Source organism: Suricata suricatta, chromosome X (assembly GCF_006229205.1).
Source record: "Suricata suricatta isolate VVHF042 chromosome X, meerkat_22Aug2017_6uvM2_HiC, whole genome shotgun sequence".
NCBI lineage: Eukaryota > Metazoa > Chordata > Mammalia > Carnivora > Herpestidae > Suricata > Suricata suricatta.
The window spans coordinates 110,580,357-110,600,366 of NC_043717.1; the positions used below are offsets into that span (position 1 = coordinate 110,580,357).

Here is a 20,010-nt window from a genome sequence, read left to right on the forward strand (position 1 = left end):
CTGTGGCTCAGTCAGTTCAGCGTCTGACCCTTGGTTTCAGCTCAGGTCATGATCTCATGGTTCCTGAATTTAAGCCCCAAGTCTGGCTCTGTGCTGACAGCGGAGAGTCTGCTTGGGATTCCCTCTCTCCCTCTCTCTCTGCCCCTCCCCTGCTCATTCTGTCTGTATCTCTCAAAATAAATGAATCAACTTTAAAATTTTTAAAAAAGTTTTTAACGTTTACTCATTTTTGAGGGACAGAGAGACAGAGCGCAATAGGGGAGGAGCAGAGAGAGAGGAGACACAGCGGAAGCAGCTTGCCCAACTGACTGAGCCACCCAAGCGCCCCTAAATTTCTTTTAAAAAAGAAAAAAAAAATCAACACTGTCCACCATGTTAACAAGGCAAAGAAGAAAAATCACATGCCTACATCAGCTGATGCAGAACAAGCATTTGACAAAACCCAACACTAATTCGTGACAAACACTCTCATAAAAGTAGGAACAGGAGAAGGGCTTCTGCAACTTGTTGAAGGTCATCCACAGAAAAGGTACGACTAAATACTTAATGGTTAAAAACCAGACACTTTTGGGGTGCCTGGGTGGCTCAGTCGTTTAAGCATCCAACTTCGGCTCAGGTCATGATCTCACAGTTTGTGACTTCGAGCCCTGCATCAGGCTCTATAATGATGGCTGAGAGCCTGGAGCCTGCTTTGGATTCTGTGTCTCCTCCTCTCTCTGCTCCCCCCCCCCGCCCACATTCTCTCTGTCTGTCTGTCTGTCTCTCTCAAAAATAAATAAACATTAAAAAATTTAAAAACCAGACACTTTTCTCTGAAGATTGGGAATAAGGCAAGAGTATCTGTTTTCACTATTCTTATTCAACATAGCATTGAAACATCTAGAAGCAAGGTGTACAGATTGAGAAGGAAGAAATGAAACTGTCTCAATTTGCAGATGGTAGAATTGTCTTCATAGAAAATCCCAAGAAATCTACAGAAAAAACTCCCATAACTGCTAAGTGAGTTTTACAAGGCCGCAGGATAGAAGGTCAACACACAAATCTCTTTACACAATTTTGAGGCTTATTAGATAGTAGCGTCAGTAATGAAGGCTGCGTGGTGTTGGTGGAGGAACAGACGCACAGATCAGTGGAATAGATAGGAACCCAGAGGCATCCCCACATGCGTTCCCCAGCCGGTTTTGACAAAGGTGCAAAAGCAATTCAATGGAGGAAGGACCATCTTTTCAATCAATGGTGCTGGAGAAGCTGGTCATCTATAGGCAGAAAGAGAATTTCAACCCAAACGTCACACCTTATACAAAAATTAACTCAAAATGAATCACGTATTTATATGTAACATGTGAGGCTATAAGACTTTTAGAAGACCACATAGGAGAAAACATTCTCAGACACAATCTTTAGAAGAAAAAAATGATAAACTGGACTTCATCAAAATGACTGTTTTTGCTCCTCAAAACACCTTGGGAAGAATATTAAAAGACAAGCAACAGACTGGGAGAAAATGTTTGCAAAGCACATATCTGACAATGGACTCTTATCAAGGATACATAAAAACGTTCAAAATTTAGTAGTTCAAGAAACCCCCAACCACTACTAATCCAATTTGAAAACAGGTAAAGGGTATGAGTAGGATATACAGATGGCGGCAAACAAGCGGATGGAAACACGCTAGTCAACCCAGGACGACGTGCCCCCACGTGCCTCCCCGAACGGCGGAGACTGTTAACCATCAGCAGGATGCCTACATCGGTGCCTGGTCCATGGGGTGAAGGCACCGTGGAAGAAAGAAAGTGGAAACATCTGGTGCTTTGCCTTTCTACCAAAGTGTAAGTGCAAAAAAATATCATATACTTAGGGGGCAATGTCAGAAATTAGTACAAAGACTTGAAAAATGCAGGAAAGGAAATTCCTATCACATCCCCCATTTATTTTTTTATTTAAAAATTTTTTTAATGTTTTACTTATTTTTTAGAGAGAGAGAGAGAGAGAGACAAAGTGAGCAGGGGAGGGGCAGAGAGAGAGGGAGACACAGAATCTGAGCTGTCAGCACAGCCTGTTGTGGGGCTCGAACTCATGAAATGTGAGACCATGACCTGAGCTGAAGGTGGCAGCTTAACCGACTGAGCCCCCCGGGCGTCCCTATCACATCCCCATGTAATTTACTGACTTGCCCAGCGGTTGATGGTCCTGGTGAATATGTTTAAAACAGGGGCCCCACAACCCTTGGGCACTGCTGTCACTGAGAGGTGGGGTTGATGCCCCCCCTTAAGCCTGGATCAGCATGTGACTGCTTGGATCATACGATATCATGGGCCTTCCTGGGCCACGTCACACAAAGTCCTCGTGCTAGGGTCATACTTTCTCTACTGCAGTGCCTGCTTTGGGAGCCCTGAGCCACTAAGTAGAGTCTGACTGCCTGAGGCCGCCATGCTAGGAGGAAGTCCAAGCTGCTGGAGAGGCTGTGTATAGTCGGAGCTCCAGTGAAATCTGGCCTTCCACCTGAATTCCCGCTGTCATTGGAATAATAAAATGTTTGCTTAACATCACTAAGTTTGGGATGGTTTATAATTCAGCAGATTATGCAAAATTCCAACAAGACCCAGTGGAATGTCTGAGGCCGCTGCAGAGATGATTCCAGGGCTGGCGGTGACCAGATGGCCAGAGGCTATACTCTTTCCGGAAGCTTCCTCACTCACATGCCTGCTACCTGTGTTAGGATGCCTATCCTGGCTATTTCATAGGAGTGGTTCTTTCATATTTCATTGTCCCTCTATGTCTGGCTTAATTCATTTGGCATTTCTTTTCATTTTTTTCTTTCTTTCTTTCTACGATTTTATGTTTCAGTAATCTCAACCCCCAATGTGGGGCTCAAACTCACAGCCCTGAGATCAAGAGTCACATGCTCGACTGACTGAGCGGGCCAAGCGTCCCTAGCATTTTGTTTTCAAGGTTCATCCGTGTTGTAGCTTGTATCAGTACTTCCTTCCTTCATATGACTGAACAGTATTCCATCATACGGGTCCACCACATTCTGTCTCTCCATTCGTGTGTGGATGGACGTTTGGGTTGTTTCCACGCTTAGGCTGTGAACACACGCACGCGCATCTGCTGCCACCCCTGCATCTGGCTTTCTTGGGCATCTACACATGGGAATGGAAATGCCGAGTCACACGGCAGCTCAGGATTTCACCTTCTGAGTCACACGGCAGCTCAGGATTTCACCTTCAGTTTCAACCAAGGACTAAAGAAAGTCAGGAGCCTTTCCTCCTAGCAGACTGATCTGTGTGTAGGTCCTACCTTTTATTTATTTATTTATTTATTTATTTATTTATTTATTTATTTTCATTCATATTTCATTTTTTATAATGGGTTTTTTAATGTTTATTTATTTTTGAGAGAGAGAGAGACACAGACAGAGACAGAGAGACAGAGAAAATGACCAAGGGAGGAGCAGAGAGAGAGAGGGAGACAGAGAATCTGAAGCAGGCTCTGTTCTGATGTGGGGCGTAAACTCATGAACCATGAGATCATGATCTGAGCCAAAGGTGGACACTTAACCGACTGAGTCCCCCAGGTGTCCCTAGTTGGTTTTTAATTAAACTTTATTAACCATGAGAACTAATTTCTCTTGCCGTACCGGTTTTGCCAGGTCACATACAACTCAACTGAGCTAACCAGCCACCTGATCAGTCTTAGCTTCAGTTTTGTCCCAAATTCCAGAGGCTTGAGCTGTGATTCTGTTCTCAAAGCTTGGAAAGGGTTTTGAGTAGCACCCTGATGGGGCATACCAGCTCCAGAAAGAAGGGCACCGAGCACCGTGCCTCTCTCTCAGTGGCACAAGCTGGTGGTATATCAACTTGGTTTTCTCTTTGGTGGGCCAATCTCAATATGCCTCAGCCCACTGGATGCCTAGAAACCTCATGGAGGTGGTGGCCCCCCACATTTTTGTGGGGCTTAACTCTAACCCTGTGGTGAACTATTTGCTTCTTCCTATGTAGCAGGTCCAGTCAGCGTGATAGTATTCATGTAACGGACCAGCATGATGTCTTGGGGGACAGTGAGATGATCGAGTCAGTCCCTGGGGACTTAATTACAAGAATATGCCAGAGAATTGAAGGGATAGTTCCACAGGCTTCCTTTTGACTGTTCTGTCCATAATCGCCCTCTGTCCTTGAGTCAAAAAGCCCCTGGAGGAATTTTTCCAGCTCCCAATTGTGTTAATCCAATTATGGAGTCAGGAACTGAGGGAAAAGCCAAGGAGGACCCACAGGGAGAGGGACAAGCCTGGGTCTCCGACCAGCGGACTGCAATGGCATTCTATGTCCCCATGGGGAAGGACGAAGGTGTAAAGTATACATTGTGGCCTCCTGGGGGCTCAGGTCACGAACTCAAGGTTTGTGAGATTAAGCCTCGAGTCAGGTTCTGTGCTAACAGCCCAGATAGAGCCTGCTTGGTATTCACTCTCTCACTCTTTCTCTGCCCCTCCCCTGCTACCATGCACACACACACTCTCTCGCTGAAAATAAACAAATAAACTTTTAAAAAAGTATACGCTAGAGTTAAGTGTACCCAGCCTCATCTTCGCTTGACGGCTCTGAGCCTGTGCACTGACTGGGTCTGGGGTTTGGTGAGGGGCTATGAGTTTCATTGTGGTGACTCGACACAGACTGCCATTCACTAGACCTAGAGTCTTTGTGGTTGGGGTTATACAGACCGTGCTGGCCTATAGGTGGTCTATTAACAGAACATCATGACCAATCAGCCACCACCAAGATCCTTGGGGAGAAACCATTCTGCCACCACTTAGCTTGGGCTGCTTCGGGATCCCATTGTTCCCACTGAGACTGCAAGCCTGTTTCCATGGCAACACCTCTCACCTCCTTTCCCAGATTAGTTTTCCAGAACTTTCACCAAATATGTCTCAGTGTTTTGATTAAAGGAAGGTTCCTTGAGCCCTCTTAGGGGGTGTAGTTAAGGGCTGAGCCAGTAGGTTGCACACGACAAGTTCATTCCAGTATCACCACCCACCCAAGTCTTGGGAGGGGGGTCAGAGACAATGAGTGATGTGAGAAGCTACGGCACAAGGAGAGCTGGCGTCCTCTTGCTCAGTAACTGATTGTTACTGTGATTTCATTAAAAGATCCCCAGGAAAGGCAGGATCAGCCTCATCGGACAGGGGAGGGGGACTGCTTCTGTTGCCAAAGGCAGGTCCATGGTCTTTCGGAGTTCAGAAGACACAGATTCATTAAACAAATCTACTTACTGAGCATCTTCTACGAGCTGGATATATAGCAGTGAACAAAGCAGACAATACACTCCTGGCTTCATAACGCTAACATGCTAGTGAAGAGAGACAATAAGCAAGATTCACTGAAGTAGAGAGGAGAGCAGGTGCAGAAGACCCGAGGAGGGGGAGTGTGCCTGGAGTAGGCCTTAGCAGTCAAGAGGCAGTGAGCCAGGAGTTGGACAGGAGGGGACAGAGCCAGATGCAGGAAGAGACCCGCGGCAGCCCTCACAGACCCTCTGGCCCTTACTCTTAGTGAGATGCTACATTAGTTTCCTGCGGCTGCCTAACAAAGGACCCCAAACTGGGCAGCTTTAAACAACAGAAACTTATTCTCTTACAGTTCTGGAGGCTTGCAATCTGAAATCACTCCAGTCTCTGCGTCCGTCTTCACAGGGTCTTCTCTTTTGCCTGTGTCTTTTCTCTTTTAAGGACACTTGTCATTGGATGTGGGGTCCACCTGGTAATCCAGAATCATCTCATCTTGAGATCCTTAACTTAATTACATCTACAAACACTTTTTCCAAATAAGGTCACATTCACAGGGTCCAGGGATCAGAACACACCTTTCGGGGGGCCATTTCATCCCACTACAGATAGGAAGTCATTGAGGGGTTTGAGCAGGGGAGGGGCATGCCTTGACTTCCAGCTTAATGGCTCTTGCCAGCTGCCCTATTGAGAAGACAGTATAGCTGGAGACAGTAGAAGCAGAGGGCCCTGCAGGAGCCCATTGGAAAAACACAGGAGAGCCAGACTGATGGCATGAGCTATAGTGACACAGTGAAGGTAGTAAAAAACCATCAGATTCTGGGTCTCTTCTGGAAGCAAAGCTAAGAGGCTCTGCTAACAGATTGGATGAAGAATGTTGGAGAAAGATGAAGACCACATTTACTCAGAAGTAATGAACTACCCATGGATTGGTTGATACTGGCGACTTTAGTTATCTATAAAAAGTCAATTTAGATCATTAATATTATTACTGGGGCATACACCGAAATAAATTCTACATAGAATAAGAAGTTAGGTGAGGAAAAACAAATCTAATTTTTAAGCCAGAGTAAAAGACAAGTGAAACATTTCTTTTTTTTAATTTTTTTATGTCTTTATTACTTTATTTTGAGAGAGAGGGAGCCAGGGAGAGGCAGAGAGAGAAAGAGGGAGACAGAATCTGAAGCAGGCCCCAGGCTCTGACCTGTTAGCACAGAGCCCTACACAGGGCTCAAACCCACCGACCATGAGATCATGACCTGAGTCCAAGTCCAATGCTTATCCAACTGAGCCACCCAGGCACCCTGAAAAATCTCTAATTACAAAAATTTTTTAAACATTTATTCATTTTTGAGAGACAAAGAGAGACAGAAGTGCAAGCGGGGGAGGGGCAGAGAGAGAGGGAGTCACAGAATCTGAAGCAGGTTCCAGGCTCTGTGCTGTCAGCACAGAGCCTCATGTGGGGCTCGAACTCAAGACTCTGAGATCATGACCTGACTTCAGTCAGATGCTTAACCGACTGAGCCTCCCAAGCACCTCAAACATTTCGAATTTTTGTATGGCAGAGGAAAATTGGAAGCAAAGCAGCAAGTCATTTGAAAAGATAACAGCAAAAAATTTCATTTACGGTAGCAATAAATAATTAAATAAATCATAACCAGTCAAGTCCACAGAAGTTAGATTAAGAACCGCGGCTTGAGCAGGCCTGGGTGGCTCATTTAAGCCTCGGACTTTTGATTTCAGCTCAGATCCTGATCTGACAGTGCATGAGTTCTGCACTGTTAGTGCAGAGCCTGCTTGGGGTTCGGGATTCTCTGTCTCTCTCTGTCTCTGCCTGTCTCCCGCTCTCTCTCTGAAAATAAGTAAACCTTTGAAAAGTCTTAAAAAAAAACACAAAATCCTGATTGACAGACAGAAGTGTGAGATGAACACCAAAGACAGAAGAGAAGGGAGTTTGGACCAGGATTTGCTGCTTCCTGGCTGTCAGATACTGCAACCATTAAGGGATCTGTGACTACAGAGCCCTTGACATGGAGCCCCCTCGCGCACTTCAAAGCGAGATGTGCTTAAGTGTAAAACACACACTGCCAAAAAATGTAAAATATCCCATTCATAATGTTCCGTATCGCTTATATGTTGAAATGAAAATATTTCGGACCACCGGGTTAAACAAAACTCGTTTTTAAAATCAATGTCACCGTTTTCTTTTTTTTTGTCACGTGACTGTTGGAGAATTTAAAAGTCCACAAGCAGCTCGCCCAGTATTTCTATTGGCCAGCGGCGCTGTAGGTGGATGGGAATTGCAAGCAGCAAAGAATTCAACCTCTCTGTGCCTCAAAGTCTTCACTTTCAATCGGAACCGATCCGATACCCAACCTTGAAGGGTCGGTGAGAGGAAGCAATTAGCTGCTGTTAACAGAGTGCTCGCGGGACACCCAGGTGCCTAAGCCCGAGTTAAACCCAGTGACAGTCGGTGATCCGGGCCCAGGACCCCTCCCACAGCTTACGGGCCGCCGGGGCGGACTGCGCATGCGCGCCCCAGCCAGGCAGCCCAGGGCAGGGCGAGGCCCAAGGCGCACGCGCGTGCGCGCTACCGCCGTGGGGGCAACCCAACCAATGAAATTGCGCAGGCGGCCTGCGCGCGTCCCGGGCTGTGCTCGCAGAGTGGGGCCCCGCCCCCGCCGCCCCATGAGTCGGTGCGCTCTGGGCGTCATGGAGGTGGGTGGGGCTTAGTGGTGAGGCCTGAGGGTGGCGGGAGTCTGTGCTCGCTCCTTCCGCGGTGTCCCACGCTGCTCGCACGGTGTGCGGGGCAACATGGCGGACACGGAAGGTAAAGTGTCGTTTCCTCGTGGGTGGTGGGGCCGAGTACCGGCTCCGCCGGCGCGGAGAGCCGGGGTGGGAGGGTGGCGGCGTCAGAGGCCGCGCTCCCCGCCGGTTTGCCGCCAGTCGTGCCCCGTGGCCGCCGGGCCTCCTGCTGGCCTTCCTTTTGGCCTTGGCACTAAGGTGACGGCCGGAGATGGAGAGGTGCTGGGAGTGACGTGGCTCTGCGAGGCCCGGGCCTTCCTTCGATGGCATGGCCGCCTGAGGGCCCCGGTCGTCGCCGAAAGGCGTCGGTCGCGCTGGCGACCCCGTGGTGACAGGAGACCTGGCCGTACCTGTGCGGCCGCCGGCCCACGCGCTCCGGTCGGCGCCCCGCGCAAAGGCGCTGGGAAGAGGCCCTGGCAGGAGAGGGGCGCAGGGGCTTGGGCGTGCGCGCAGCCCCAAGCGCAGGGAAAGTTGTACCGGCCGGGGACGGGGAGGGGGCGGTTGCGTGGTCACGCGGGGAACTCGGAGGCCCTTGGCCCGGGCGCTCCTGCGGCAGATCTCAGCCCCGCTACGGCCACGTGGTGAGCCGGAATGGAAGCCGACATGTGCGACTGTCGCGGTCGGGTGCCGGGCCGTGCCGCCCACGCGTTTGGCCTTTGCACGCTCGGGTTTTCCCAGTAATTCCTGATCAAACATTCAATGCCTACGAGCTCTGATTTCACTCTCTATTTGAAGCTCCGCTGCCCTTATTTTTGGGAAAAACCCCCAAATCTCGAGTGTGTGTGTTTATTTTCAGTGTATATTGTGCCGAAGAAACATAAGAAGAAAAAGGAGCGGAAGTCGTTAGCCGAAGAAGATGTAGCAGTGAGTAGGAATATGTTTTGCTTTGCTTTGACTAAAAGGAAACTGTTACATAGGCAACAGTTACATAAAACAACTGTTTTTACAAGTCTCCAAGGAATGGGTTGAGCTTGGGCTGCTGTGTGGGAAATCCACACCCTAGTCACCTGGGTCTGGGGCGCGTGCGCTGCATGGTGTTGGCACAGCGGCCGCGCTCTCTGAAATGCTTTTTTATCCCACCCACAGAACCACTATTTCTCTTTCTCTTTTAAGTACCTGTCCCCATCTTGGTGGCACTTCACTTTTCTGGGATCCTGTTCAATTTGGGGTTTTTTTTTTAATTTTTTTAATGTTTTGTTTATTTTTGATAGAGAGACAGAGCATGAGAGGGGGAGGGTCAGAGAGAAGGAGACACAGAACCGGAAACAGGCTCCAGGCTCTGAGCCAGCGGGCTCGAACCCACAAACATGAGATCTGACCTGAGCCGAAGTGGGAGGCTTAGCCGACTGAGCCACCCAGGCGCCCCCATTTTGGGTTTTTTTTGGCGTTCCCATTGAAGATGAATAGAGACCACCTTGTTTTCTATTTAAAAGGCTTAGACTTCTGTGGTAACAATGGGATTGTTCAGTCACGTGGGAGGTCTAATAGGGTGTGTTTCTGTCCCGTGTAAGGAGATACAACATGCTGAAGACTTTCTTATCAAGCCTGAATCCAAGGCGGCTCAGTTGGACACATCTCAGTGGCCACTGTTGCTCAAGGTATGTGGCTAAGATTATGCATTGGATCAATGCCTGGCTTTTACTTTATTAAGTGTTAAAATGTTCAATTAAAAGTAATTAGCGCTAGCATCCTTGACCTTGGAAATGGCAGATGCAGTGTAAACCAGTGTTTTTCATTGTGTCTGACATGAAGGACCAGGGTTTGGTTTGGTTTGGTTTTCATGTCCGTGCACGTAACGCTGTACATACAGTTAAAATGTCATGTCAAACTGCCATCAAAGTTTATAAATAATTAGTTCTCAGTTTTTTTTATTTAACTAGACTTTGTAGACTCCATACTAGTTTGGTTTAGTGCTTGAGAACAGCATGGGCTTTGAAGTGAGACCAGTTTGAGTCAGGCGGTGTGTGACTTTGAGCGGTCCATTTAACCTCTGAGGTGGTTTGCTCGTGGCCTGTTTCATTGAGAAGGCAGTCTGAGGGCTGCAGGGGGCAATCCCTGAAACGTGTTTCTCTATAGTGCCTGGCATGTAACGTGTTCTCTAAAAAATTGCCGACCGTTGTGGTGGGTATTAAATAGGCTGGCTCAGTGATGAGTTGAATTACAAGTTTCACAAACAACTTGGTGGGTGCCAGGTATGAAATTAGGAGAAAAAGCTAGGATTGAGAAAGTCACTCAGGATGCCTGTTGACAAAACGTTGTAATAAGCCAGTGTATGTTAGGTAAACAAATACGGTTTGCTTATGTAATTCAGCACAGTTCAGCTTCCGCTTGGCCAGGTGGGTCTACCGTTGCATCTGTTTTTCCGTTCCAGGTTCTGGGGTTATGCTGGTGAACTGGGTGGGCCACAGCCCCGACCGTTGTGAGACATAAAATCCAGGGTGGGAGGTAGACAGTTAAAAAAATAATTGCTATTTGTGGAAGCACCACGATGAAACTGAACTGGGTGATGTGAAAGGTGAGCTTCCGTTGAGGGGGGCTCTTAGGCCCCTGTGGTTGAGCCCGGGAAACGAGAAACGTTGCCAGTCCTGGTACCCCCAAGAGGCGGTTTCTGGTGACCGACTTGCTGTGAGTCCTGCGCCCGGGGGCGATCTCTGCAGTGTGTGAGGGGGCTTCCCGGCGTGCCACGCGACGTCATGAAAGCAGGAGCAGAATCCAGCTTTCTGAACTTGCAGGTTAACCATGTCATGGTCGATACTGCTGCTGACTCTTGTACATGCGTTAATGGTTTATTAGGTTTATTCTGTGTCGTATCTTGCTTCCCAGAATTTCGATAAGTTAAACGTAAGGACGACACACTATACACCTCTTCCTTGTGGCTCAAATCCTCTGAAGAGAGAGATTGGGGACTATATCAGGTAAGTGTGTTGGGAGCAAGCATTGCTGAGACTTTTTGTTTGTTTATTCATTTTTGAGAGAGAGAAAGAGAACAGAGCATGAGCCTGAGAGGGTCAGAGAGAGAAGGAGACACAGAATCTGAAGCAGGCTCCAGGCTGTGAGCTAGCTGTCAGCACAGAGCCCGATGCGGGGCTCAAACCCAAGAACCGTGAGATCATGACCTGAGCCGAAGCCGGATGCTTAACTGACAGAGCCACCCAGGCGCCCCCAGACTTCTTTTCAAAAGGAACTTTTCGGGTGTGCCCGGCTGGCTCAGTCGAGAGAGCATCTGACTCTTGGTCTTTGGGTCATAAGTTCGAAACCCACATTGGACAGACTTTTCTTATAAAAAGACCTTTTCACGTCAGTTATTCAAGGAGGCAGTGGTATTTTAGAATGGTGGAGAATTGCCTAAATATGTAACCTGTGCCCATCGAACTTTTTTCCTCTTCAGATGTACTGTTTATTAAAGGGCCAATGATGATGGCACAGTGATTTCTTTTCCCTTTTAGGACAGGTTTCATTAATCTTGACAAGCCTTCCAACCCCTCTTCACACGAGGTGGTGGCATGGATCCGCCGAATACTTCGGGTGGAGAAGACAGGCCACAGTGGTACTCTGGATCCCAAGGTGACTGGCTGTCTGATCGTGTGCATAGAGCGAGCTACTCGCTTGGTGAAATCGCAACAGAGCGCAGGTACGTGGACGAGGTGACGCAGAGGCAGCCGCTCTGATACTGGGACGCTTCCTACATTGCCTTTCCTTCTGTTTTTTGGCCCTTGGAAATTTTCATCAGGAGAATCCCCCATACTTGACCTTCCAAGGTTTTTTCTATTCTTTTTGTTTTCCTTAAATGCATATTTATTTTGAGAGAGAGAGAGAGAGCGCGCGCGCATCCCCAGCAGGCTCCACACTGTCAGCGCAGAACCTGATGCAGGGCTGGAACTCAAGAACTGTGAGATCATAACCTAAGCCAAAATCAAGAGTCAGACGCTCAAGTGAGCCACCCAGGCGCCCCAAAAAGGATTTTTGCTGAGCAGGCTGTCCACTGGGTGTGCCAGCCGTCCCTTTCTGCATGCTGAAAGTTGAACGCCCAGTGAGAGAGAGCATGTTCAGTCTTTTCCCGAGTCCAAACCATGAATTTTGTCTTGATGGAGATTTTACAGAGAGAGATCAAATGGCCTGCTTTTCCTGTTACACACAGTGTAACTATGAGTGTAGTTTTAAAAACACAGAAAACTCAGTGGCCACACCTGACTACTCTTTTGTCATTTTTCAGGCAAAGAGTATGTGGGAATTGTCCGGCTACACAATGCTATTGAAGGGGGGACTCAACTTTCTAGGGTAAGTCTGATTACAGGGAGGGCGTATTTTCGTGACTTGGGTGGCTGAGCCTGTAGACATCTGGAGACAGATTGGCTCTTTCCTGGCTGTCCCGTCGCGTGCCCTTCCCGGCGGGTGGCCCGAGCCAGCCTGCCCAGGTGGCTGCACGCGGCGGGGCCCTTCTGGCTGTGCCGCCTCTGAGGAAGAGGCTCTTACTAGCACCGCATCCTCCCTTTGTTGTTGAAGAAAGAAGCAAAAATGGAAAGGGCATTCTAGGTCTTATGTGATTGCAGGATACCGTGTGTCCGTTGTGTCCTCAGCCTGCCACAAGAGTCCCTTCCTCTTACTCGAGAGGCTTTATTTGGGTTTGTGCTTATTCTCAGGCCCTAGACACTCTGACAGGTGCCTTATTCCAGCGACCCCCACTTATCGCCGCAGTAAAGAGGCAACTCCGAGTGCGGACCATATATGAGAGCAAGATGATCGAGTACGATCCGGAAAGAAGATTAGGTGGGTCCTTAGGCCTTTGCGGAACTGAGCTGACATTGACACAGTATGTAGACAGGAGTGCTTTTTTTTTTTTTTTTTTTTTAAAGAGAGGGCTTAACTGGGGGCGGGGGGAGAGCGTCTGAGGCAGGCTCCACGTTCAGTGTGGAGCCTAATGAGGGGCTTGATCCCACAACTCTGGGATTGTGATCTGAGCCGAAATCAAGAGTCGGACGCTCAACCAGCTGAACCCCGCAGGTGCCCTGGGAATGCACTGCTGAGAACTAGATTCTCTCGTTAAAAATAGATGCTCTTAGTATATGGTGTGATCAGGGCCTGTTTCTATTGTTTTTAGTCTTGCTGGCTCAGACACACAATAACTCTGGGTTTTTCAGTTAGCCATGTGTTTACTTTGGAAAATGTATTACATTCGTAATGTAATACATTAATACATTCAGTACAATAAATGTATTACTTTTAGGAATCTTCTGGGTGAGTTGTGAGGCTGGCACGTATATTCGAACTTTGTGTGTGCACCTCGGTTTGCTGCTGGGAGTTGGTGGTCAGATGCAGGAACTTCGGAGGGTGCGTTCTGGAGTCATGAGTGAAAAGGTATGCCACTCTGGGCTACAAGGTTTTGTTCGTTTGTTTGTTTTAGCGTTTGCTTATTTTTCAAGAGAGGGAAAATGTGAGCAGGGAGGTACAGAGAGAGAGGGATACACAGAATCTGAAGCAGGCTCCAGGCTTCAAGCTGGCAGCACAGAGCCTGATGCAGGGCTCGAACCCACAAGCTGTGACATCTTGACCTAAGCCGAAGTCAGCCACCCAACCGATTGAGCCCCCAGGTGCCCCCTAGGCTATAAGCTTTAGAGCTGATATCTTCCCACCCCTGAGGGAAGTCCACCTGCTTCACATCCTGGAAAAGGTGATTTCCAAAGTGTTGAGTTCAGTTCAGGGCAGCTCCCCTGTTCTGTTAATTAAACTTTGGAACATTGAAACCCGGGCTGTGGGTGATGATTGGATAGAAAGCATTACTCTGTTCAGTTTGGTCCCACAGCTGACAAAAGTGCTGACATTTAAGTGCGTCAGCAGTTTACAGATAACGTGGAAGATAAGTGATTGGGAAGAGACTAAAGACTAATGAGTTTGGACTAAATTCATTCATGTTTTAGTTTGGGGTCTGTTGGGCTACTTCAGATAAGGGACACTGAGCAGTTTCTGTGTGTGGCTGTTGTTCAGGACCACATGGTGACGATGCACGACGTGCTTGATGCCCAGTGGCTATATGACAACCACAAGGATGAGAGCTACCTGCGGCGAGTCGTTTACCCGTTAGAAAAGCTCCTGACGTCTCACAAACGGCTGGTGATGAAAGACAGCGCGGTAAGTGGTGGCTGCGCGGCCGCAGTGGGTAAAACGTGACCCCCGAGAGGAGGTCTGGTCTGCACTCAGAAACCTCATTCCGTGAAAAGATTAGAAACATGCCGTGAGCTGTTTTTCTTTACCTTTATTTTTCCCCTCGTTCTGTAGATTGGACTCTGGATTCTCTTAGGTTTTTTTGTTAATACGCTTTCACATCAAAATAAGGCAAATTGATGAAACGTTTACTTTGAGTTCTCCCAAAGTAGACTGTCAGTGGTACATAATTTCTACTTTCCCATAACCTTGTTGTTCTCCATGTGCTTAACAGACCTTGATATAGTTAATTTATTTTGCAAGAGACAGAGCAGGGAAGGGATGGGAGAGAGAGAATCCTGAGCAGGCTCCGTCCCACAAACCATGCAATCCTGACCTGAGCTGAAATCAGGAGTCCAGCACGGAAGCAGCTGAGCCTCCCAGGCGCCCCAGAAACCTTGTTATATTTAAATTGTTGTCAGAAAAGGTTTTTTATTGGGAGTAAAAGCTGAGAAGAGCATTTCAGAGAAATGATAATATAATTTTTTTTTTTTAGAGATTTAAGTAATTCCTACACCCAACATGGGGCTGGAACTCACAGTCCCAAGATCAAGAGTCACAGGCTCCACTGACTGAGCCAGCCAGGTGCCCTGAGAGTAGTTCTTAACGGTCTAATTAATTACATCAGGGACAAAGGATAGCACTGTTGAGGATGTTTGATGCATTTAAAAAATGTGTATGTATTTCTGAGAGCAAGCAAGAGAGTACGTAAGCAGGGGAGGGGCAGAGCGAGAATCCCAAGCCGGCCCCATGGTGTCCGCACAGAGCCTGACATGGGGCTCAGACTGAAAGCATATCATGACCTGAGCTGAAATCGAGTCAGATTCTTAACTGACTGCACCATCTAGGTGCCTGTTTGATGCATTTTTTGCACGTCATGGTTCATAAGAGACAAAAATAACAGACGTGTGCTAAGCTGTGCTATTGTAGTTGAAAAAACTTCATCATGTGAAACAACAGCAGAAATGTCATAAACCCTCCTTATGCTGGGGTCAGATTGGTGCCCTCTGGGTGCATTGAAGGGGAAGAGGGTCCGCAGGAGAGACCTAGGTAAGTAAAGGCCAGATGGCATCAGTCATGGACCTTCTCCACCGCCTCCCCCCACCCCAGCGAGGTGGCCATACTAACCTGCGTGTGACGGAGCCCCAGGCCTTGGTACTCTTGCGTGCTGGTTACTTTGGAGGCCTGTTCATAGGCCAGCTCTCCCAATAAAGCAAAAAGGGCTTCCGTTTCTGTCAGGGATTTCCTCCGGGATAGAAAGTAGAGAAGAGTAAGGAAGACGAAGGCTGGGTTTTGGTCGAAGACAGATCCCTTTGACGTCCCATGGACGCACGAAGAGTGCCCCCTACCGTCTGAGTCGATGGGGATAAGGTGGCTGGGCCACAGCGGCCGCTTGCTTCACACACCAGAATGCAGCCGTGGCGCTCGGTGCCATTAGCCCCATCTTTCGGGTGGCGGTCCACGTGCAGGTCCACCCCTCGAGTTCTTGCGCGCTGGTGCGGGGTCGGGCGGAGGGCGCCGGCCGCGACCTGATGCACGACGCCGTCCGTGTAGGTGAACGCGATCTGCTACGGGGCGAAGATCATGCTTCCGGGAGTTCTCCGGTATGAGGACGGCATCGAAGTCGGTCAGGAGATCGCGGTCATCACCACCAAGGGGGAAGCCGTCTGCGTGGGTAAGAGGGCAGCGTGCGCTGGCTCCCGCTGCGCCGGTGCGGCCAGGCCCTGCCCCTCAGGCTCCTGGGGTCACTGTGTTGTTCCGGCAGGGACCTGATGACAGGCTTTCCTTCTGGCGCACCTGACCCGAGTGAAGTGAATAGGTCCGATTTAGTCGTTAGGACGACTGAGGCTCGAGGAAGCGTGGATTCTTATGTGATGAGTGCGAATAGGGTTTAGACTGATAATACGCTTTCAGAGGCAGCTTTTCTCCCAGTGAACATTCTCAGCAAAGGAAGCCTCGATTAAAGCAGTCGAGCTTTGAGTTTTCTTTTTCTAATTTTGTTAAAATGTTTGTTAATATTTGAGGACAGAGAGAGGGAGACAGAGAATCCGAAGCGGGCTCCAGGCTCTGAGCTGTCAGCACAGAGCCCAGTGCAGGGCTTGAACTCATGAGCTGTAAGATCATGATCTGAGCCGAAGTTGGACGCTTACCTGGCGCCCCGAGTTCTGAGTGGGTTTGTGAGAGTTCTGTAAAAGGCTGCAATTAGGGCTCATTGCCGACCACTCTTCGTCTCTTTCCCACACCTCTAGCTATTGCATTAATGACCACAGCAGTGATCTCTACCTGTGACCATGGTATAGTAGCTAAGATCAAGAGAGTGATCATGGAGAGAGACACTTATCCTCGGAAGTGGGGTTTAGGTCCAAAGGTAAGTGGGACTCGGTGTGTGCCCCACTGGTTATGTTTTCATTTTGGGGTGTTGACTGTTCACCTGGGTGGTTCTTGAGTGTGTCCTGTGAGCACAGCCTTGCATTGTGCTGGGTTCTGCTGAGTTGGTGGTAAGTAGAAATGGGCCCATCTCTGACCTCAAGATTTTCGTGTAACGGGCAAGTAGATCGGTGTCAGTCCTGTTGCACAACTAATGGTGAATTTCAGCCAAAATGGCCTGTCATGAAGTGCAGAGAGGTGCCTGGCACCTTGGGGATCCAAAATGCGGGAGTCCTGGTTGGGGGGTCCTGGGTGAGAGTGATTTGCTGGAGCCATGCCGGGGTGTCGGTGAGAGAAAGTGAGGGGAGAGTCTGGGCAAGCTGGGGTAGCATGCGCAAAGGGCTGATGGCTGAGGAAGGAGGCGGGGGAAGGGGCCACGAGAGGACACCTCAGGCTCTCCCTGACCTGGTGGGCTTCGCGAGGAGCGTGCAGCCTGAGTGAGACTCAGGGGAGGAGCGTCCTGTGAGCGCTTGCAGTGTCTGCTTCACGTAGTGACACTGTTCTGATATTGCAACCCTGACGGTCTGCCAGGCAAGTCAGAAGAAGTTGATGATCAAGCAGGGCCTCCTGGATAAGCATGGCAAGCCCACGGACAACACACCTGTCGCCTGGACGCAGGAATACGTGGACTACAGGTGAGGGCGGGGCGTCTTGGAGCCCCGGGGGGCGGAGAGCGCAGTGAAGCTTTCATGGGCTGCAAGGGGGGCGGGCGTGTGGCCCCGAGGGTAGGTGTGGCACGGGCGGGGTGGGGGGGCTGTCCAGAAGTCCAGATGGGTGCCTCGACTGCAGGTGAGCACGGGGCAGGGTGGGGGGTGGCAGGCAGGGCAGAAGGCTGCCAAGCGCCTGGGTGCGCCGTGGGGGGAGACTTGCTGAAGGCGGGCAGGCCGGCAGGAGGCTGCGTGTCAGCTCAGGAGGCCTGGGGGCCGCAGGTACTGCCCTGGCCTGCCCAGGCCGGCGAGGGGGTGGGGCCTGCGTGGCAGACCTGTAGCCTGGCCCGCGGGGCCCTTGAGGGAATTGCTCCGAGAGTGGGGAGTTCTGACGGTTTGTCAGTATTTGGATGATTCCTCTCACTGCCTGAAAGCTGTTCAGTGCCTCTGACCCATTGCTCTCTCTCTTTCAGTGACCCTGCCAAGAGAGAGGTGGTAGCCAAGGCAGTAAAAGCCCCACAGGAAGTTGCTGAAGTGGCCAAAGCCCCGAAAGTAGTCAACGAAGCAGTGAAAACCCCAAAGGTGAGGATGTGCGGGGACCGGTCCACAGTGTGCTTCAGGAGAGGGCTGTTTGGCCCGGGCTGAGGACCGTGATGTCGCTGTCTGTGGCGGCTCAGCACGACAGGCTCTCGGCCCCCCGGGGGCATGCGTGACACCGCGGGCCCCCGGCCACATTCCCCGGTGTGGGGGGGGGAGGGACTGCATACTTGGGGCCTGGCCAGCAGCCACGGAACAGCGGCCTCCCATGACTGGCATCGGAGCAGAGGCGGGATGCCAAGTCATCCGGGACCGGCTTCCGGTGGCTTCCTGTGTAGGTGGGAGTCCGTGTTAAGTCCTCAGTAAGCTGAGGCTCTGTTGGGTTTGTCGCATTTAGGCCCTTTTCTTACTGAATCTTTCTCATCCGTGTTTGCCCAAGACCTAACACGTGACTGATTATCCCCACCTTAGCGGAAGCGAGAGAGTGAAAGTGATGAGACATCGCCACAGCTGATCAAGAAGGAAAAGAAGAAGAAGAAGGAGAAGAAGGCCAAAGCTGGTGTAGACAGTACGGACAATCCGGGAGATGGGGTGTGTAGAAATGTGGTCAACACGCCAGGGGTGGAGGCCATGCTGCGCGTGCCATCCAGCAGCCCTGGGGGCGCGCCGAGGCCGACCCCACCTTCACCTAGGAGCATACTGCTGGCGGCAGGGCGGGTGGGGGGCTGAGGGGCTCAGGAATTTGTCACGTGTAAAACTGTCATGGAGCAGCCTCGCCGGTCAGCTTCCAGAACTTCCCTAACTTGGTTCGGCAAAGAGAGACTGTGAGGCCGTCTTGTTTTTGCAGGACAGCGACGCCAGCAAGAAGAAGAAGAAGAAGAAGAAGATCAAAGTGGAAGTGGTTTCTGAGTAGTGGAGACCACTTTAAGTCCAGTGTCTGGTTGGGAGGAGAAATTAAAGCCTTACTGAGAAAACCAGTCCTTTGGTACCTGAGGGAACGGACCGCAGGCCCCAGGAAGGGAGAGCGCCCCAGCACGTCTTCCCGCTACCTGAGGGCTCCACGGGGTCGCCCGGGGCGCTCATCCCATCCTGTCCTGTTTTAAGGACACGGGTGAAGGAGGCGGATTTGATGCCACCGGCTCCTGTGCTTGGAAGAGTCGGGAACGCTCTCCTTCAGACCCAGCAAGGCCCGGGCGCCAGCTCGGCTGTTCTCGGCGGCAGTTTGAACACCCTTGCGCTCTCCTGATTTGCCCCCACCCCGGCTCATCAAGTGTCCGAACGTTGCTCAATGAAATGGTGCAGAGCAAGTAAAACCATGGAACTGAGCCTCGCTGCTCACTGCGCAGATCAATTGTCCCTCCCGTGTCCTGTGAGGACAGGGGTCTGTTTTGGCGTCAGAGCAACCTCTGTCACCCCGTCTTCCCCTGCCAGTTTCCAGTCCACGTGGTCTTCTGTGTACTTGTTGAGAACCGCGTGCACCTGGATCCACCTGCCTACGTGTGTTCGTGACAGATGCTAGGAACTGCTCGACGCTTTTAACCCTCCTTTACTTTCAAAGGATGCAATCACTCGCTGCTGGGAGAAGGTTGTAATTTTTACCTATTAAACTGTACTTGTTTTTAAAAGTATTCTTGTGTTTTCTGATTGTTGGGGACCTCAAACTAGTGGAATAAAAAATACATTTTGATCCAAAATCTAGGGAACTCTATGCTATGTCCTGTTTGAAGTTTGATGCTTATTCGGTGGTTTCTTTTCGGTTCTGTGCCTTGGCAACGTTCATCTCGGGGCCTGTTATCTGACAGGAGACCAAATATTCTGGAACTGCCGTTCAGGACATTGACTAGATGAAAAGGGGGGGGGCTTGTCACGGATGGGGACCTGGAGCGTGGCCCGGGGCTGGGTTTTCCTCCACTGAGTGAGGTCAGAATGCAAGCCTCCTGCACGCAAGTCCCGGTAGGAAGCTCTGTGCCCTTAATGGGTTCTCGTCCAGGAAGGGAGCGTTTCGTGTATATGTCTACATGTACACGGGTGTCTGTGGCCCCAGCAGCTGCGGCGAGAACAAGGGAGTGCAGTTTTCATGCTGGACACAGTGGGACCTGGGCAAGCGGCTGTGGGAGCCCT

At 50.1% G+C, this 20,010-nt stretch overlaps 1 protein-coding gene and 1 non-coding gene across 2 annotated transcripts; both read left to right on the forward strand.

The window, feature by feature from the left end:
- The first annotated feature begins 7,996 nt into the window (after nucleotides 1–7,996).
- On the forward strand, nucleotides 7,997–19,517 carry DKC1 (dyskerin pseudouridine synthase 1). The gene is made up of 15 exons (XM_029930499.1): nucleotides 7,997–8,105; nucleotides 8,877–8,944; nucleotides 9,592–9,678; nucleotides 10,904–10,995; nucleotides 11,527–11,711; nucleotides 12,294–12,358; nucleotides 12,721–12,847; nucleotides 13,305–13,435; nucleotides 14,063–14,206; nucleotides 15,833–15,953; nucleotides 16,528–16,646; nucleotides 17,237–17,340; nucleotides 17,826–17,934; nucleotides 18,361–18,480; nucleotides 18,737–19,517. Exons 1-15 carry the CDS (start codon nucleotides 8,090–8,092, stop codon nucleotides 18,800–18,802), a joined length of 1,554 nt encoding a protein of 517 aa, XP_029786359.1. The 5' UTR covers nucleotides 7,997–8,089; the 3' UTR covers nucleotides 18,803–19,517.
- On the forward strand, nucleotides 13,754–13,889 carry LOC115284510. Its single transcript, XR_003905256.1, has one exon. It is a non-coding gene; the product is annotated as a small nucleolar RNA SNORA36 family (small nucleolar RNA).
- Nucleotides 19,518–20,010: the final 493 nt, after the last annotated feature.